This window comes from Leucoraja erinacea, chromosome 4 (assembly GCF_028641065.1).
Source record: "Leucoraja erinacea ecotype New England chromosome 4, Leri_hhj_1, whole genome shotgun sequence".
NCBI classification, from domain to species: Eukaryota; Metazoa; Chordata; class Chondrichthyes; order Rajiformes; family Rajidae; genus Leucoraja; species Leucoraja erinaceus.
Genome location: NC_073380.1, coordinates 85851033 through 85869694, shown reverse-complemented (window position 1 = coordinate 85869694; position 18662 = coordinate 85851033). Strand labels below are relative to the sequence as shown.

Below are 18662 nucleotides of genomic sequence, written 5' to 3'. Positions count from 1 at the left end.
TAATGTGCAAGCTCAGTTGGGAGACTTGATTGGCATTGATGAGCTGGGTCATAGGCCTGTTTCTGTGTTATATAATGAATGACAAGATGATAAGATTAAGGTCTATTGGAGCCTCCTGACTTGTGCCTCAGAAAATATGAAGGTAACCCAAAGCTAAGGTAGTTGAGGCCAGTTCATTGGCTGTATTTAAGAGGGAGTTAGATGTGGCCCTTGTGGCTAAAGGGATCAGGGGGTATGGAGAGAAGGCAGGTACAGGATACTGAGTTGGATGATCAACCATGATCATATTGAATGGCGGTGCAGGCTCGAAGGGCCGAATGGCCTACTCCTGCACCTATTTTCTATGTTTCTAACAAAACCTGTAGTTTTGTTAGAGCCACCTGTCCATATACTTCCTCCCAACTCCATCCAAGGACCCTGTAGGTGAGGCAGATGTTCACTTGCACCGCCTCCAACCACATCTGCTGTTCCAGGTGTGGAGACCAAGCAAGAGCAGGCTCGGCGATCGTTTCACTCAACACCTCCGCCCAAAACCAGTCGTCGTCAGTTACAATGCAGTGAATCTGATTAGTCCGAAGAAGGATCCCAGCTCAAAACGGAGTCTGTATTTTTTCTCCACAGATGCTGCCTAACCCGTTGAGTTCCTCCAGCAGTTTATTATTTAATTAGTCGATGTTGGTCCGCGCATGGACCTGGGACTGAGGACTGGGAACATGGGACCTTTGCATGGGACTGGGGATGTGGACTGGGGACTGGGAATGGGGATGGGAACTGGGACAGTGGGATGGGGACTGGGGATGGGGACTGGGACCGGAACGTTTGTGCTGCTCCGCTGCGCTCCGGGGGAACCATTTGTCTGCTGCTACATGCCGAGCCAACATGGCGGACGTGGGCTGCGAGTTTGACGACTCTGTTTTCGAGGAGTTTCGGGCGAGGAAGGCGGCGCGGGGGAGGGAGCCCGGCTGCTACAAAGCCAAGTTCTGCGAGCCGGAGGCAAGGGGGTCGTTTACAATTACAAAGCTGCGGGTTGGTGGCGGTGCTGCGGTCCAACACTAAACAGGGTCCGGGCGGCAACATCTGGCCAAATAAATGTTGCTCAACGAGTAATAAATAGGCGGCGACTAGATCTCCCCGCAAAACCTCCAGCCTCTGTACCCTCTTGCGGGATTCCTCATCCTCGCCAACTTGGCGATGTATTGCTGGCAGTCAAAAGAAAGTCACCGTGTGGGGGGAGATATTACTGGAAATGTTCTTTTAAAGTCAACTGGCCATTATCAATCATATCATCGCCTGTGGGAGCTGTGAGCAAATTACTGCTGCACCCTACTTTACGACAATGACTATTTTAAAAGCACTTCATGGATGAGAGAATAGACAACAGACAATAGGTGCAGGAGTAGGCCATTCGGCCCTTCGAGCCTGCACCGCCATTCAATATGATCATGGCTGATCATCCAACTCAGTATCCTGTACCTGCCTTCTCTCCATACCCTCTGATCCCTTTAGCCACAAGGGCCACATCTAACTCGCTCTTAAATATAGCCAATGAACTGGCCTCAACTACCTTCTGTGGCAGAGAGTTCCAGAGATTCACTCTCTGTGTGAAAAAAGTTTTTCTCATCTCAGTCCTAAAAGTATTTCCCCCTTATCCTTAAGCTGTGACCCCTTGTCCTGAACTTCCCCAACATCGTGAACAATCTTCCTGCATTTAGCCTGTCCAACCCCTTTTTGTACGTTTCTATAAGATCCCCCCTCAATCTCCTAAATTCTTGCGAGTACAAGCCGAGTCTATCCAGTCTTTCTTCATATGAAAGTCCTGATATCCCAGGAATCAGTCTGGTGAACCTTCTCTGTACTCCCTCTATGGCAATAATGTCCTTCCTCAGATTTGGAGACCAAAACTGTACACAATATCCCCTGACTGCTATTTTTAAGAGCCCTATCTAGCTCTCTCTTTAAAGCATCCATAGAACCCGCCTCCACCGCCCTCTGAGGCAGAGAATTCTACAAACTCACCACTCTATGTGAGAAAAAGTTTCCTTGTCTCCGTTCTAAATGGATTGGTACGCTTTAATTCACCTTCCTTCCTTCTCACTAGTAGGATTACATTAGAGTCATAGAGCATGGGAACAAACCCTTTGGCCAACTCATCCGTGTGGATCAAGCTACATGTTAAAGATATCTGCTTCTGTTTAACGTGTATCCGCCCCCCAACCTTCCCTATCCCTGTTTCTGTCGAAATTAATCTTTTTTTGTCAGTTAATTCCTTATACATACACCCAAGAGTCACCCAATTTACAATGTCATAATCCTTAATTTTAAGCAATTTGTAAGGATTTAGGAAATTGGCACAGTTTGCCTTGAGGCAAAGGCAAACCAGGACAACTTCTCTAGTCTATCCACATAACTATGTTCTTGTTGACTTGTGAAAATAGTTTAATCTTCACACCCAGGACACTCCCCATCATGCTGTGCAGCATTAATTCATACTAAATGGGATAGGTTCAAAACATATCTCAAAAGTGTGCATCCTCAGCAACAGAAATGGCTACCACCACAATCTCATCGTCAACCATATCACTCAATGTACTATGACATCAAGCCTTTAACTAATCCAAAATTAACCCAGGTTTGATGAGTAGTGCAGAGAGTGGTTTTGGAAGGGCACCAAGCACATCGAAATTTCTGCAGGTGTATAGGACCAGCTGCATGTTATAAAGCACAAGGCAGAACTAAGTGATCTCACAATTAACATGCTCAATTGCTGTAATAATACGATTGCTTGAACCAAGACAGGGAACAAAAAGAAAGCTGAAGCTTTTATAACCATGTCCAACCAAAATGGATGACTCTAGACTGAATAATTCATGTGGAGTCCAGAACAAGTCGTGCCTCAAGCCAGGCTGCCCCAGTACAATTACAGCACAGACGTTTACCCGACAATGTGGATTCACAAAACCAACAGAGCTAGTTGACACCCAATAACCTTGCTGTCAGTTATCAACCGTATTCACATGATGCTGACAGTGTATTCAAGCTGCATTTACTCATCTGTAACATACTGCTGCCCAGTTTGGGTTCCACCAGGACCAGCCTTGGTCCAAACATGGACTAAAAAGCTGAAAACAGAGGTGAGATGAAAGAGGCATTATTGCCAATATGCTCATCACTATCAAAATCCGGGGGGGGGGGCAAAAAACGCTCTTTACCTTGGCTGTACAAAGTATTTTCCGCACCCTAGACTTTTATTGCTAGGAAGAAAGCAGATGGGAACACCACCAACAACCTAGTTCCCCTGTAGGTCTCAACCCAGCCTGGTTTAGAAGTATACCACTAGTCCCTTTATTGTTGCTGGGTCTAAATTTTGGAATTCCGTATCGAAAAATACAAAAAGATCACCTTCACCACCGCTAATGATTCAATAGGTCACCACGACCTTCTCAAGGGCAATGAAGGATGGATCATGAATCTGCGCTTGCTAGACAAGCCCAAATCTAAAAAAAAATGAACAAAAATATTCTGACAAATCACTGCCCCTTAATACCTTTCTTAAAGTGTGGCGCTCGCAATGTTCCAGCCGTGATCTATTATGAAATTTATAATCGTTTAACATAAATTCCTGTCTGTTATTAACTGCGTAAAGGTAAATGTTGCTAATCTACAGTTTTGCCTCTACCTTTTGAAAAAAAGTAATTAAATTATTTTAAAAGTAACTTGGCCCAAGTGAAATGTCCCCAATTGTTTACTATTCAAAAAATGGCAAAATGAGCCAACTCGTCAGCAAGTTTAAAATCAAATGAAGACTTTCTTCTATTTCAATACTTGCCAGTGGTTTGTGGATGAACTCTCAACAGCTGACGAGGCGGAGAAGCTGACTGCACTGAAGTTCCGCGGAGACCTGGCATTCAAGCGTCAGGATTATCAGGTAACTGAAACTGTGCTCCTTCGATCCATATCAGATTTCTTGCATTTTCTGACATTTGCATTTTTGTTCAGATACTTAAATGATTAACACTGGCATCATTTTCTTTGTCCCTTCAGTCGAGTGGCCAGAAAAAAAAGCACATGTAATCTTGTTTTTGCATCGGCATAAAGTTTTCAATTTGGAATAAAACCAAACATTATTATCTTTAACTTTAGTATGTTTTTGTAATTGTCTAAATAGTATATTAAAAATGTTCATTTGAGTAATAAAGACTGTTTCGTGATTATTGTACTACACCGTTTGTTTTTACAGAAAGCATTACGAGAATACACCAGTAGCCTGGCTCTTGTTCCAGACACAAACATAGCTCTCAGAAGAGACATGCAGGAGGCTCAAGCTCGTTGTCTAAGTTATCTTGGCAGAGGAAAAGATGCCTTGGATATAGCACAAAAATTGGTTAGTCATACTCACAACCATGGCAGTGCAGAATTAAATTACATTTGACATTTGTGAATTGTACAGTCGTGTATAAGTTGAATAAGTTACGTCTTTATTCTTTATTCTCTGGAGCGCAGAAGGTTAAGGTGGGACTTGACAGAGGTCTTTAAAATGATGAGAGGGATAGACAGAGTTGATGTGGATCAGCTTTTCCCTTTGAGAATAGGGAAGATTCAAACAAGAGGACATGACTTCAGAATTAAGGGACAGAAGTTTAGGGGTAACATGAGCAGGAACTCCTTTACTCAGAGAGTGGTAGCGGTGTGGAATGAGCTTCCAGTGGAAGTGGTGGAGGCTGGTTCGTTGGTATCATTTAAAAATAAATTGGATAGGCATATGGATGAGAAGGGAATGGAGGGTTATGGTATGAGTGCAGGCAGGTGGGACTAAGAGAAAAAATGTTGTTCGGCACGGTCTTGTGGGGCCGAGATGGCCTGTTTCCGTGCTGTAATTGTTATATGGTTATATGGTATAACAAAGTGACTTAGAATGGCATTATCACCTGTGAGTTGGAAGGATCAAATGCTAGAGGCTTGATCATTATTGGCCAATCCATCACTATTCATGCAGTCCTGAAAGTGGCACCTCGGGGTGAGAAACCGTCTTGAGTGGAGGTTTCAAACTGCTTCAAAAATGAATGTAGCTGATTGGTAGTACAGGTATTAGAAATATGTAACACAATGTGTAAATTCTAGAAAGTAAAATATTATTCTAAGCTGACACTTTTAAAGAATGGATATCAGCCCAGCAACCACAGGATCTTAGAAAGTGCCTTTTCATTTTTTGCCTCGCAATGCCAGAAATCTGGCTTCAATCCTAAGTATGGATGCTGTCTGTGCAGAGTTTGTATGTTCTCCCTGTGAATGTGGTTTTTCTCTGGGTGCTCCGGTTTCCTCCCATTTCAGAAGACATGCAGGTTCGTAGGTTAATTGGTTTCTGTAAATCGCCCCTTGTGTGAAAAATGTAGGATAACATACAATTAATGTATGGGCGATCGAATGGGCCTGTTTTCATGCTGTATCTCTAAAACTAAAATTAAAATCTAATGAATTCAGTTTCTGATGAGAAATGTTTGCAATGAGTGACGTGGATTTGCTGTACTGTGTAGTGTTGGAGTAGTGGACCCCATTTCATTACTCGTGCATGCACCAAGTTCCAGCTCCAGCTGAAACTGCTGGACAGGGACACAGATTCAAGGCATACCAACTGTGCAGGTTAGCCAAGTGATGTTGAAAGAGGCCCGTGCAATTTAAAAATACTGCAAATGCTGGAAGTCTCAAACAAAATCAGAAAAGCCTGTAAATACTCAGTGGTCAGGCTGTATCTGTGGAAGGGAAGCAGAACTAGCGTTTCAGGTCAAAGACACTTTGCCAGAACTGGAAAGAAAACAAAATAAGCCTCAAATGCGTGGGGGTGGGTAGGGGGGAGGGGAGAGATGTATCTGTCTCTGAAGGTTTAAAACTGGAGTAACCATAGGTTAGGGATATCTGATCAATATAACATAGACACAGTTAAGAGAGAGGGAGAGAACGCATAGACACAAAGATATAGGATTTGCAAAATACAGCGCATGAGGACATGTCCAGCAGGTTAGACTGGGCAAGCGCTCCAAACCCAGAAAAAAAATAGCAGTCAATTGAAGATGCTTTGTCCAGTGAAAAATAGGAATAAGAATTATAAATAAACAAATTGATAACTGGCTTATAATAATGTGCAGAAACATATGTAATTGAAGTGTATGGTAATCATAGTTATAGAGTTGTATATAACATAGAAGCAGGCCCTTGGAGCCATTGAGTCTATGCTGATCATTGTGTCCATCTATACTAATCCCACCTGCCTGCATTAATTCCATATCCCTCTGTGCCTTGAGTAAATCTAAAGTGCTAGATTAACACAGCAGATCAGGCAGCATATCTGCAGGAAATAGTCATGTTTTGTCAGGGCCCTTCTTGCCTTGCTTATTTAAGCTCACCTGTCCAGGTGCCTCTTAATTGTTTGGAAGGCAAAACCTGCAGGGGAATGCAACGAATTGGAGAAATCTTTCCAAGTTTCAGCACAAGTGTGATTGACCAACAGTCAACACTGTGGTAGACACAAAATGCTGTGACTCAGCGGGACTCAGTAAGGCAGAATCTCTGGAGCGAAGGAATGGGTGACGTTTCAGGTTGCGACCCTTCTTCAGACACTGTGTTGTCTCATTCTGTAATTTTGTATTCTAGATGCAATAAACATTAATCACAGTGCAGAGTTAAGTATGTATTACCTCTGAGCCCCTCCATGCATGTCCTAACGTATCTTATACCTTTTTAATTCTGTTCATGTGTTATTTTTTCCAAGAGATCGATGGTAACGAACACTGATCACCTCACCACGGTTCTTAATCTCAATGTTCAAATTTATCGGAATGCTGGAAATCTGACCCAGGAACTTTGCTGTTTACAACAGTTAATTTCCTTGCACCCCCTCAACCCGTGGAACTGGAAGAAACTAGCTGAAGTTTACCTAGGTCTCAATCAAGCGTTATCGTCTTTAACAGCACCATCTGTCCCAGACTGCAAGGACAGGCACGGCTTCAAAACATCACAGCAGTCAGCAAGAGAGACGGAAACCTGTAAAATTGAACAAGGCAATGCACAGCATCAAGATGTGAGCAAAAGATCTCCCATGTCTGTGGTTTGTGAACAGGAGTCAGTCCGTCCTGCAAGTGAGTCCACAGAGAAGATTTCAGTTCTGACGTTGACAAGCTGTCGAAAGCAACCATTTGAATCAGGAAATGTTCCATTTTCCTATTCAACTGTCGGGAATAACATTGAAATCAAGTCCACAACTGGAGGAGACCTGGGGCATTTTGCATGTTCCTCCTTTGTCAGAACAAGGTATGCCTTTAGAGTGTGAACTACATTGGCCATTTATCAGAACACAAAGTGCTGGAGGACTCAGTGAGTCAGGCAGCAAATCTGGAGGATGTGGATAGATGGCATTCAGGTTGGGATTCTTCTTCAGAATCAAAACGTTGCCTAGCCATGTTCTCCAGAGATGCTGTCTACCCGCTGAGTTCCCCCAGCACTTTTGTTCTACACAAGACCTGCAGTTCCTCGTGTCTGCGTCGGCCATTTAACAGACATAAGTTGGAAATACTCAGCAGGTCAAGCAGTATCTGTGGAGAGACAAACATTTCAAATCAATCATCTTTCTGTTTCTCTTCCACAGGCACAGACTCACCTGCTGAGTATTTCCACCATCTCTTTTTAACTCTTAAGTTCTGAACGTTAACATCTAGACCATTTTCCTCTTATGCATTATTTCTCTACTATTACAGGATATCGTGCAGCTTGAATGAGAAGGCTACTTTCTCCGTTCTGCTCCTCCTAAATTTTTCTTTGCATGTTATTTATAAATGCTGTCATCTGCAAACTGAACACTTTAAAGATCTGATGGTGATTTGTGTTCATTAAAAGAAAAATAGAAGGGCAACGTTTATTGTCCATCCCTAATTGAATTTAACAGTGTTGATGGAGAACAGTTGTTATGTCATACATAGGCTAGATGGCAGATATCCTTTTCAATAAGACGTTAGTGAACCAAATGAGTTTTTGCAATAGCAACAGCACATGGTCACTGTTGTCGATGCCAGCCTTTTTATTCCTGATCCCAGCTGCTGCATTGCTGGGATTTGAACCCAAATTTAAACACCAAAAGCTGAAAAGGCTGGTCTTTGCTTTTCTCAGAATGTTGCACTACCGTCTGAGTTACCAGCTACTTTGAGCATCAATGATGCTGAACATCTTAGACCCATCCTTATTCTTCTGGAAATATTACACTTTGTTTTGAAACAATGGTTTTCTTTGTCATTGCCACATTCTCCTTGTAATCTCATTGTTCTGCTTGAACCTATTTTTCAAAATATTCCAATATAGAGATAGAAATATTAATTGATGCCTGTCTTAATGGTTCCTGCATTCCAAAATCCCTTCCTTATGAGTGTGACACAGCAAATTGCTATCTGTTGTTGCCAAGCATGTTCCCTACAATGTACTGAGTGCATTTACTGCCCAAATCTAGAAATATTCTAAAATAGTTGCCTTAAAAATAACCTTTTGAAAAGTTTCTGCTTCTAAATTCAATTTGTCTTGAGTTTGAGTGGAGCAATTAAAATGTGTTTCAACTCATCAACGCAAGATGCACTGGGAATGAGTGGACTTTGCCTTTTACTATCTGAAGCAGCTTTCTTTGCATTTTTAGAGATTAACTTGTGAAACCATCTGGGCTCAGGCTTCTATTGCAGGTGATGAAGTCTCAGCAGTCGTCATTTGCTCTGGAGAGGAACCAGGCTATGCAAGAAGAGATCAGTCAGCAACTCAGCTGCCTAAATATAAATGAAGAGGTGCTTGATGCTCTAAACAAGGTACTGTGAGCTTTGATTGCTTGAATGTATATTTTTATATGGATACATAAGAGACTGCAAACACCAGAAACTTCAGCAAAATGCAAAGTGCTGGAGGAACTCAGCGAACCAAGTAGCATTCACTGGAGTTTAGAAGGATGAGGGGGCATCTTATAGAAACATATAAAATTATAAAAGGACTGGACAAGCTAGATGCAGGAAAAATGTTCCCAATGTTGGGCGAGTCCAGAACCAGGGGCCACAGTCTTAGAATAAAGGGGAGGTCATTTAAGAAAAAACTTTTTCACCCAGAGAGTTGTGAATTTATGGAATTCCCTGCCACAGAAGGCAGCGGAGGCCAAATCACTGGATGGATTTAAGAGAGAGTTAGATAGTGCTCTAGGGGCTAGTGGAGTTAAGGGATATGGGGAGAAGGCAGGCACGGGTTATTGATAGGGAACGCTCAGCCATGATCACAAGGAATGGTGGTGCTGGCTCAAAGGTCCGAATGGCCCCCTCCTGCACCTATTTTCTATGTTTCATCAGTGGAAGAAAATGGACACATGACATTTTGGGTTGGGACCCTTCTTCAGATTGATTTCATCTGAAAAATTGTCCTCATTTGAAGCATCGTTTGGGTGTATCAGAAACTGATGTTTTGTAGAGGCACCAAACGTTGTGAATAAATGTTTTTTTTAATTCAGGCAGTATAGGTTAGATATACATGCACGTTTAGTCCTCTAACACAAAAGTCATTGTTGCTGTTGCGAGGCTGTTGCCTCATGGGCTCGAGCTGAGCTCCTGCTGAGGTGGCAGGACACTCATGCGAAGAGAGAGGAAGAGGAAGGCAGAGAGGGAAGGTTGACCAGGGGTTCGTTATATACTAAGGCACACCCCTATACCCCATGACAACTCCTTCCCGCCATTGCCCAGTCACGTGACTCTCCCCCCGACTGCCGATGGTTCGTGTAGCAAATGGCCGAACCACCAGATGCCGCCACAGTGTTTTAATATCCAGAACACGTACATATTTTATTCTTTTAAATTCCAGGTTGCAGATAATTGTCCTCCATCACCAATCTTAAAAGTGCAATATGGTCATGGCTGTATATTTTATTCTGCTTTCACAAATTGATACCATTGACTTTGGTCAATATAATGGTCCGGTCTCGGACATGATAGATTCTGTCCTGTTTTCTGAAATGACACGGGATTGTAAGACTCTGCAACTGGAAATGCTTTTTTTAAAAATTAGAAGCAATGTACAGTAGTTTAGACTGCGGCATATGACAAAATACATTTAATGTACATCTTCTATTTTAAATTTAACAAGAGAAAATTAGAACAAGAGAGAAAGAGCAAGAAAGAGAGAGTGAAAGAAATAGTGATGTGTAAACCCCTAGACTAGCAGATAGTGCAGTCCAGGAATGAACAAGTAAAAGCTTCTAGAAGAGTAAGAAGACAAAAAACAAAAATAATAAAGGAAAAAAAAGATCCTTATGTGTTGAAATACCTGCTTCATTTCTCACCACACCCATCACCCTGTTCGTGAATCGGTTTAATTCCAGAGTTGTGTTGCACCATATTATACTTGTACTTACAACTGGAAATGCTTGCCACACAAATGACCAATAAGTGAAATTTGGTGCAGATCTCTGTAGCCATGTACAGGAACTTTAGTCTTCATTGATGGTTCTTTAGAAACATCCAAACAATTAGTGACCTGTGATTTATCTGCCCTTTGGAAAGACTGCTATGTCAAAGATTTCTACACAGCTTTGAGACTTCATCTTGACAGTTCATTATACACATCGCTGAGTTGGAAGTTTATGGGTTTGATTCAAAGATAAAGCAGAAAGTATTTTACTGAAGAGAGTGCTACATTGTCAACAGTGCCTTCATTTGATGGAATATTAAACACTACATGTACACCCATTCTGTCATTTCAAACAAGATCAGAGAATTCTCTCGGTCAACATTTCTCTTTCAAACAATCAGTTTTGCTTTTTGCGCAGCCTTGCAGTGTACTGCATGGATAGCAAGTCCATAAGTGATGAAAAAGGAGGAGAATTAGGTCATTCGGCCCATCAAGTCTACTATGTTATTCAATCATGCCTGATTTATCTTTCCTTCTTAACCCCATTCTCCTGCCTTCAAAGGTTCAAAGGTCTTTTATTGTCACTTGTACCAATTAAGGGACAGTGAAATTCAATTACCAGACAGCCATACTAAAAAAAGCAACAAGACACACAACTACATAAAAGGTAACATAAACATCCACCACATTCCTCACTGCGATGGAAGGCAATGAAGTCTAATCTTCTTCCCTCCTTATTCTCCCGCGGCTGGGGCAGTCGAACTATTCGCAGTCTGGGCGATTGAAGCTCCCTCAGCTGGCGATATGAGCTCCCACGTCGGGTCGATCGAAGCTCCGATGATCGGGGCGGTCGAAGCTCCAGCAGCTTGGAACTCCTGAAGTCGGACCCTAACCAGGGGCCGCAAGCTCCACGATGTTAAAGTCCGCAGGCTCCCCGGGTTGGAGCTCCCAAGGTCGGTCCCCAGCAGAGGCCGCCAGCTCCACGATGTTAGGCCGCATTGCGGACGGAGATGCAATACGGAAAAAAATTGCATCTCCGTTGAGGTAAGAGAGTAAATAAGTTTCCCCCCCCCCCCACATAAAACAAACTAAAGAACACTAAAACATACATTTAACACATAGTAAAAAACAACAAAGAAGGAAAAGTGCGAGACAGACTGTTGGCGAGGCAGCCATTGCCCATAATACATTGCCTTGGCCTCCACAGCCTTCTGCAACAGCAAGTAATTCTTGGTGCATATAACATTTTTAAATGTCTGTGAAGTGATCAGTTAGTGCAGATCCGTTTTTGATTTTGTGTAAACTATCACAATCGATTTTTCTGGGAGCCGTTTTAATTTTTTTTAAATTTGATTTCCTTTGGAATCCATTTTAATAATTCTATATGAATAATGTTCAAAAGTCTGCCATTCCATCTGGCAATAGTTTGTTTGTGGTTGGATAGTTTAAAGCTCGGATGGCAGAACAAAATGTACTGTTTAGTTTAGACCATGTCAGAATTGTTGGGCCTGCAACACATGCATGTAATTTGGTCGGTTATTAGCCAAAGCATCTGGAAGTGAGCCTAGTGTGTTAACAAACAGTGAAGGTTGTTTAACTGAGATTGCTTGCGATTGGCATGCAACAGGAAATCATTTCCTATATAAAATAGTTCATTGTATCATCTATGCCAGTTGATTTGATCCCTTCGTTATCTATGGAGCCACCCATTTGGTCTGGGAGGATTATATTTAACTTTCCCAAAAGGTTTTGTTTTAAATGTGAAATTTGTTGTAATGCAAAACGTCTCCAGAAAGGCGTTTTACTGCTTCATACATGAATGACATCACTACGAGTGAGGAACCACACCTCTCCATAAGCCACTCAGCAGCTTTTGTTTGATATTTCATCAGGCGCATTGAATGCTTCCAATTTTCCTGTCTGGCGGATACCATCAACGCCATAAGATCCCTTTGCAAGACGTTTTCTAACATATTTGATGATATAAAATAAATTGCGAGCTTGCATTAAATGTGATAGTATTAAATGTGAATGTATAGGGCTCTGGTGAGACCACATCTAGAGTATTGTGTACAGGTTTGGTCTCCTAATTTAAGGAAGGACATCCTTGTGATTGAGGCAGTGCAGTGTAGGATCACGAGATTGATCCCTGGGATGGCGGGACTCAAGATTCAAGAGATTCAAGATACAAGATACATTTAATTGTCGCCTGTGCCAGATGGCACAGGGAAATGAAATTCCCATACAGCCATACAATAAAAAAAATTAAGAACACACACTATAGCATTTGACATAAAACATCCCCACACAGCAGAATCATAGTTTCCCACTGTGTGGGAAGGCACCAAAGTCAGTCTCTTCCTCCACTGTTCCCCGTGGTCAGGGTCTCCCCAAGCCCTCTACAGTTGCAGCTACGGGCGGCCCGATGTCCAGGACCGCTCACCGAGGTGATACAAGTCCGACGTCGGGGCTGCGGGACGTCCTCAGCGGCGTGGACACAGAGTCGGCCCCCTCCTACCGGAGTCGGCGGCTCCCAATGTCCGCAGGCCGCGCCGGGTGGAGACCGCTGCTGGCGGCCCTCTGCAAGGCGCCCCAGGACTCCACGATGACGGTCAGCGCCGCCCGCGTTGTAAGCTCTCCGCACCAGAGCTCCACGATGTTGGAGCAACGGCCCAACGCTCCGGATCTTCGAATGGCGACCCAGGTAGGTATCGCCCGCCGCTGTAGCAGCCCAGGTCCGGTTCCCGGTCCCGGGCAGGAAAGGCCGCTCCGATCCAGCTGGTAGGCCGCGAGGTGGGGGGCGAGGACGCGACTCGGAGAAATAGTCACGTCCCCGCCAGGAAGAGACTGGGAAACGGTTTCCCCCTTAACCTGCCCCCTCCCCCACATAGAAAACTTAAAGTTTCCCCCAACACAAAACTTTAGACTAACTAAAATTTTAAAAAAAGATTGAAACAACAGACAGGCCGTAGGTAGAGGCTGCTGCCAGTGCAGTGCTCCTAGAGGCTGTCATATGAGGAACAATTGAAAAGACTAGGCTTGTATTCACTGGAGTTTAGAAGGATGAGGGGGATCTTATAGAAACATAAAATTATAAAAGGACTGGACAAGCTAGATGCAGGAAAAATGCTCCCAATGTTGGGTGAGTCCAGAACCAGGGGCCATAGTCTTAGAATAAAGGGGAGGTAATTTAAGACTGAGGTGAGAAAAAACTTTTTCAGAGTTGTGAATTTATGGAATTCCCTGCCACAGAGGGCAGTGGAGGCCAAGTCACTGGATGGATTTAAGAGAGAGTTAGATAGAGCTCTAGGGGCTACTGGAGTCTAGGGATATGGGGAGAAGGCAGGCACAGGTTATTGATAGGGGATGATCAGCCATGATCACAATGAATGGTGGTGCTGGCTCGAAGGGCCGAATGGCCTCCTCCTGCACCTATTTTCCTATTTTCTATGTTTCTATGATCAGCTTAATTTTGAAGGGGTCTTTGGAATCATTTCATGCTTGTCGCTGACAGCTAGCTTGGCAGTTTGCATCAAGTTATTTCCAGGTGTACATCAAGAGACAACATGGGATTCTCTGGGGAGTCTGCTCTAGTAAATGAGACTTCCAAGCATTGCTCATTGATGCATCATGGAGAAACTTTTCAACAAGAGGCTATATTTAAGAGGAGAATGACAGGCACTAATGGAGTTTTGCCACATGTCAAGCAAATTTTTAGCTGTGTCCCAATGTGAACTGTGTCAAGAGGCAGTTAATGTGGGTGTACTGATTGATCAGAAAGACATGCAGAGCCTTGGCCTTTATTGCAGGGAGCATAGAGCAGAGTAGTGAGGACTTTGGTGCAACTACACTTGGAATACTGCAACCTCTTTACCTTATTTATATTTGTTCTCAGGGAAGGTGTATTGAAGGTTTACTGGATTGTTTCCTTGGCAGAAAGGCTTTATAGAAGAATATGTCCATATTATCCGGAGTTTAGAAATGCATTAAAAGTAATTGTTCGGAATGTGAGAAATTGAATTGTCCTCTGCCCTTTCACCCCTGAGGTGCTGAGGTTGCTCTGGTAAATCTATGTGGCTCCTCTAGAATAATCTTCAGCAACAACTTTCCTCACAATTGCCTTGAATCTTTGAGTAACTGACAGGATCGGTCGAAGTCAGCATGGATTTATGAAGCATGGACATCATGCTTGACTAATCTTCTGGAATTTGTTGAGGATGTAACAAGTAGAATGGATAAGGGAAAGCCAGTGCATGTGGAGTATCTGGACTTTCAAAAAGCCTTTGACAAGGTCCCACACAAGCCATTTGTGTTCAAAATTAGAGCACATGGTATTGGGGGTATTGACATGGATAGAGAACTGGTTGGCAGACAGGAAGCAAAGAGTATGAATTCACAGGTTCTTTTCAGAATGGCAGGCACTGACTAGTGGGGTGCCGCAAGTCTTGGTGCTGGGACCCCAGTTATTTACAATATAAACGATTTAGATGAGGGAATTAAATGTGACATCTCCAAGTTTGCGGATGACACAAAGCTGGGTGGCAGTGTGAGCTGCGATGAGGATGCTATGAGGCTGCAGGGTGACTTGGAAAGGTAGGTTGAGTGGGCAGATGGCAGTATAATGTGGATAGATGTGAGGTTATCCACTTTGGTGGCAAGAATAGGAAGGCAGATTATTATCTGAATTATGTCAGATTAGGAAAAGGGGAGATGCAATGAGACCTGGGTGTGCTTGTACATTAGTCACTGAAAGTAAGCATGCAGGTACAGCAGGCAGTGAAAATAGCTAATGGCATGTTGGCCTTCATTGCGAGAGGATTTGAGTTTAGGAACAAAGAGGTCCAAATGCAGTTGTGCGGGGCCTTGGTGAGACCGCACTATGGTGAGCATTGTGTGCAATTTTGGTCTCCTAATTTAAGGAAGGACATTATTGCTATGGAGGGAGTGCAGCGTAAGTGCACCAGGTTAATTCCCGGGATGGTGGGACTGACATATGATGAAAGAATGGGGTGACTGGGCTTGTACTCACTGGAATTTAGAAGGATGAGAGGAGATCTTATAGAAACATATACAATTCTTAAAGGATTGGACAGGCTACATGCAGGTAAAATGTTTCTGATGTTGGGGGAGTCCAGAACCAGGGGTCACAGTTTAAGAATAAGGGGTACGCCATTTAGGACTGAGAAGAGGAAAAATGTCTTCACCCAGAGAGTTGTGAATCTGTGGAATTCTCTACCATAGAAAGCAGTGGAGGCCAATTCACTGGATGTTTTCAAAAGAGTCGGCGGGGAGGCTGGCTGGACTATGGTACCTTCCTCAACTTTGGTGCCACTGTGGGGTTATGTTGTGTCGTGGACTTCTCTGTTTGAGTTTTTTAAAAATATGTTTTATTTATTTATTATTTATTTTATGGTACCTGACTAAGGAAAATCCATTTTGTTGTCTCTTATGAGATAATGACAATATATTGAATACAATACACTGTCTGAAAGGGTGGTGGGAGTGGATTTAGTACTGACTTTCATGAAAGGATTGTATATTTACTTGCAAAGAGAAAACTTTTCGTGCTACAGGGAAAGAATCGAAAAGTTGGATCATTCCTTCAGAAGTGTCGACAATACTCAATGGAGTATAACTGACCCCTTTATGTACTATTTGATTGTATAATAATATTGTAAATGTTTTGTTTCAGTGAGCATTCATTTTTTTCTATCCCTTTTAGGCAATGGGGAAGGACCTTTTGTCAGACAGAATCAAAAATGGTGCTGAAACTGAAAAGTGTGCAGTTTTTCCCAATTCATCAGCTCTGGCCAACTTTACCATTGAGTCAGGCTCGGACTTTGAGAAGAAATGGTTTAAGAAGCCCGACTGCAGATCGATATCACAGGCATCATAGGGCGGAGAGGAGAAAGATCTTTGGATATTGCAAATGGGCTCCCATCATTGCTAAAGAGAGTGGAAAATAATCTCTGTTTATCATGGACATTTAAAGAACTATGTTGCCGAGAGTACGTTGAGTGAACAGCAGAGTCAGAAAAGTAAAATACAAAACAGAAACACACACCTGTGGTGGATTGATCATGTGCTTCACAATCTTGCTGAAGAACGGCCTCGTGTAGACGAGGCGAAAGATAAAAACTGATTTGTACTTTACCTCAGCAGAGCACACTGATATACACACTATGCTCACTTGTGTCTCATCAGTGATACCGCTGCCACATTCTGTAATCACTAATATAACTCAGTGGCCAACAGTGTGAATAGCAATGTTCTTGTCCTGTGATTTCAACTTTTATATTTAAGATGCTCTGAAATCTTGATTTTCTGCCCAATTTTTTTTAAATGTGGTTATACCCATTTTTTTCTTTCCGTGGTGGAAAAGGCAGGAAGGAATAATTAAAGATTCCTTTTACATTTTCCATTAAAATCCTGAGTAAAATGATAGACATTGTCTGTCTTCCACAGATGCTACCTGATCTGCTGAGTTCCTCCAGCAGATTGTGTTTTATCAATAGGCATAGGTTGTGAATACAAACTGCTCCAGTGAATGAGCACATCATTTGGGACTGATAATTCCAGTGGATACAGAAGGAGTGCCACACTGTTAGAGGTGCTTGGAATATATAAGATCTCGACGGGGTCTTAACGGGGTAGATGTAGAAAATATGTTTGAGAGGCATTTATATAGGCACCTGAACAGATTGGGAATAGAGGGATATAGACCATGGGCAGATAGATGGGATTAGTTTCAACACAGATGTTGTGTGCCAAATGGGCCTGTTCCTGTTCCTGTGCTCCATGTTCTACATTCTAAGATACTATATTTTGTGGGAAAATGTCGAATAAGAAGTCACTTTTTTTTTTAAACGTTCCCCGTTTCAGGCAATACTTTCTCTGAGGGTTGTGAGTTTTTGGAACTTTCTTGGTGGACGCAGAGTCTTTGAATATTTCGAAGGATACAGGTAGATAGATTCTTGTTAAGCACGAGGTTGAAAGGTTTATGAAAATGTAAGGGGCCACAGTCTGTCCTTATGAAGGACGAGTTGACATTTCTGCTCCTAATTCACACGTCATGAATAACATGCCTCCTTGCGTACCAAAATTGGACAAACTTGGATTGTTTTCTCTGGAGTATTGGTGGCTGGGGGGTGATCTGATAGAAGTATCTAAAATTGTGAAAGGGAAAATAAAGTCCTTCCCTCAAGGTACTCATGTCAAAAACTAGAAGGCATAGCTTTAAAGCGAGCAGCGGAATGTTTAAAAGAGATTTACGAGGCAAGTCTTTTTTTGCACAGGGTGGTAGCCACTTGGAACTTACTGGAGAGGTTGTGGAAACAGATACAAAGGCAACATTCAAGAGACATTTAGACAGGCACATGAATAAGCATGGAATGGAGAATTATCCATCATGTTCAGGCAGATGGATTTGGTTTAAATTAGCATCATGATTGGCACAGATATCGTGGCTGAAGGGCCTGCTTGTGTGCGGTATAGCTCTGTGTTCTATTTATTTCTGCATTCTCCAATTCTGATTTTAATTGCGGTACCCCTGGCAACCATGCTTTCAGCTGCCCGAGTCCCAAACTCTAACTCCCTCCCAAAACCTCTCTGCCTCTCCTGGGCATCTGTGTGGGAGATTTATTGGGAAGGCTTGGAATATTGATGCCAAGATCTGGCAGCCTCATGTTTTCTCCAAAGAAAAGAACATGTCAATGTGACAAGGCAAAACTATGTTTCTGCTGAATATTGACTGCAACCCAGATGCTAAGGGGATTTATTTTGTCTTTCAAATCCTTTCAAGTGGGGAACAGAGTCACTACCAAATTAAATAAAAAGACAAGTCCTCCAATTCCAGGTTTGTCACTTCATAAAGCAGAATTTATGAGCTTTTATTGGAGCAAGGAACTGAAAATTCATGAAAGGATTTACAAACATAATACTGTTTTTTAGAACAAAAAAAATCTCTGGCTACAGTTGTTGACAAAGTCAGCAGTTATTCCTCATCCTCGGTTACCCCACAAAGACCGTTAAATGAATCCAGCTTTGGCAACTAGACTAACGTGTTATGTTTCTCCTGCATTATCAGTCCTTTGCAATTGGGAAAGCAAGTCGTAAATGTACAGAATTCTTCTATGCAGAGAGAAAATTGTTAATAATGTTAAAAAAAAAGGAGTGATTATTCAATATACTGAGAAATATTTTTGTAGCTGAATTGTGCAACTACGTTCTGTGTGTTGAAGATCACCCAGAGGGCT

General features: G+C 42.6%; 1 protein-coding gene across 3 annotated transcripts; it reads left to right on the top strand.

Annotated features, from left to right (window-relative positions):
* Positions 1-849: 849 nt before the first annotated feature.
* Positions 850-16721, top strand: zgc:101716 (uncharacterized protein LOC492784 homolog). Of its 3 annotated transcripts, none has more exons than XM_055634731.1 (6): positions 850-993; positions 3830-3925; positions 4238-4381; positions 6764-7302; positions 8699-8831; positions 16130-16721. In XM_055634731.1, exons 1-6 carry the CDS (start codon positions 880-882, stop codon positions 16301-16303), a joined length of 1200 nt encoding a protein of 399 aa, XP_055490706.1. In that variant the 5' UTR covers positions 850-879; the 3' UTR covers positions 16304-16721. The 3 variants fall into 3 exon arrangements, with proteins under 3 accessions (XP_055490706.1, XP_055490703.1, XP_055490704.1); XM_055634728.1 differs by having other exon boundaries at positions 850-1026; XM_055634729.1 differs by lacking the exon at positions 850-993 and adding an exon at positions 1602-3131.
* Positions 16722-18662: the final 1941 nt, after the last annotated feature.

Excerpts from the sequence above, each read along its gene's own strand:
- zgc:101716 (XM_055634728.1), top strand. The coding sequence starts at position 880 with ATGGCGGACGTGGGCTGCGAGTTTGACGACTCTGTTTTCGAGGAGTTT. Across the intron at positions 4,382-6,763 it reads TGGATATAGCACAAAAATTG|AGATCGATGGTAACGAACAC; the intron begins GTTAGTCATACT and ends ATTTTTTCCAAG. Across the intron at positions 8,832-16,129 it reads TGCTTGATGCTCTAAACAAG|GCAATGGGGAAGGACCTTTT; the intron begins GTACTGTGAGCT and ends TATCCCTTTTAG.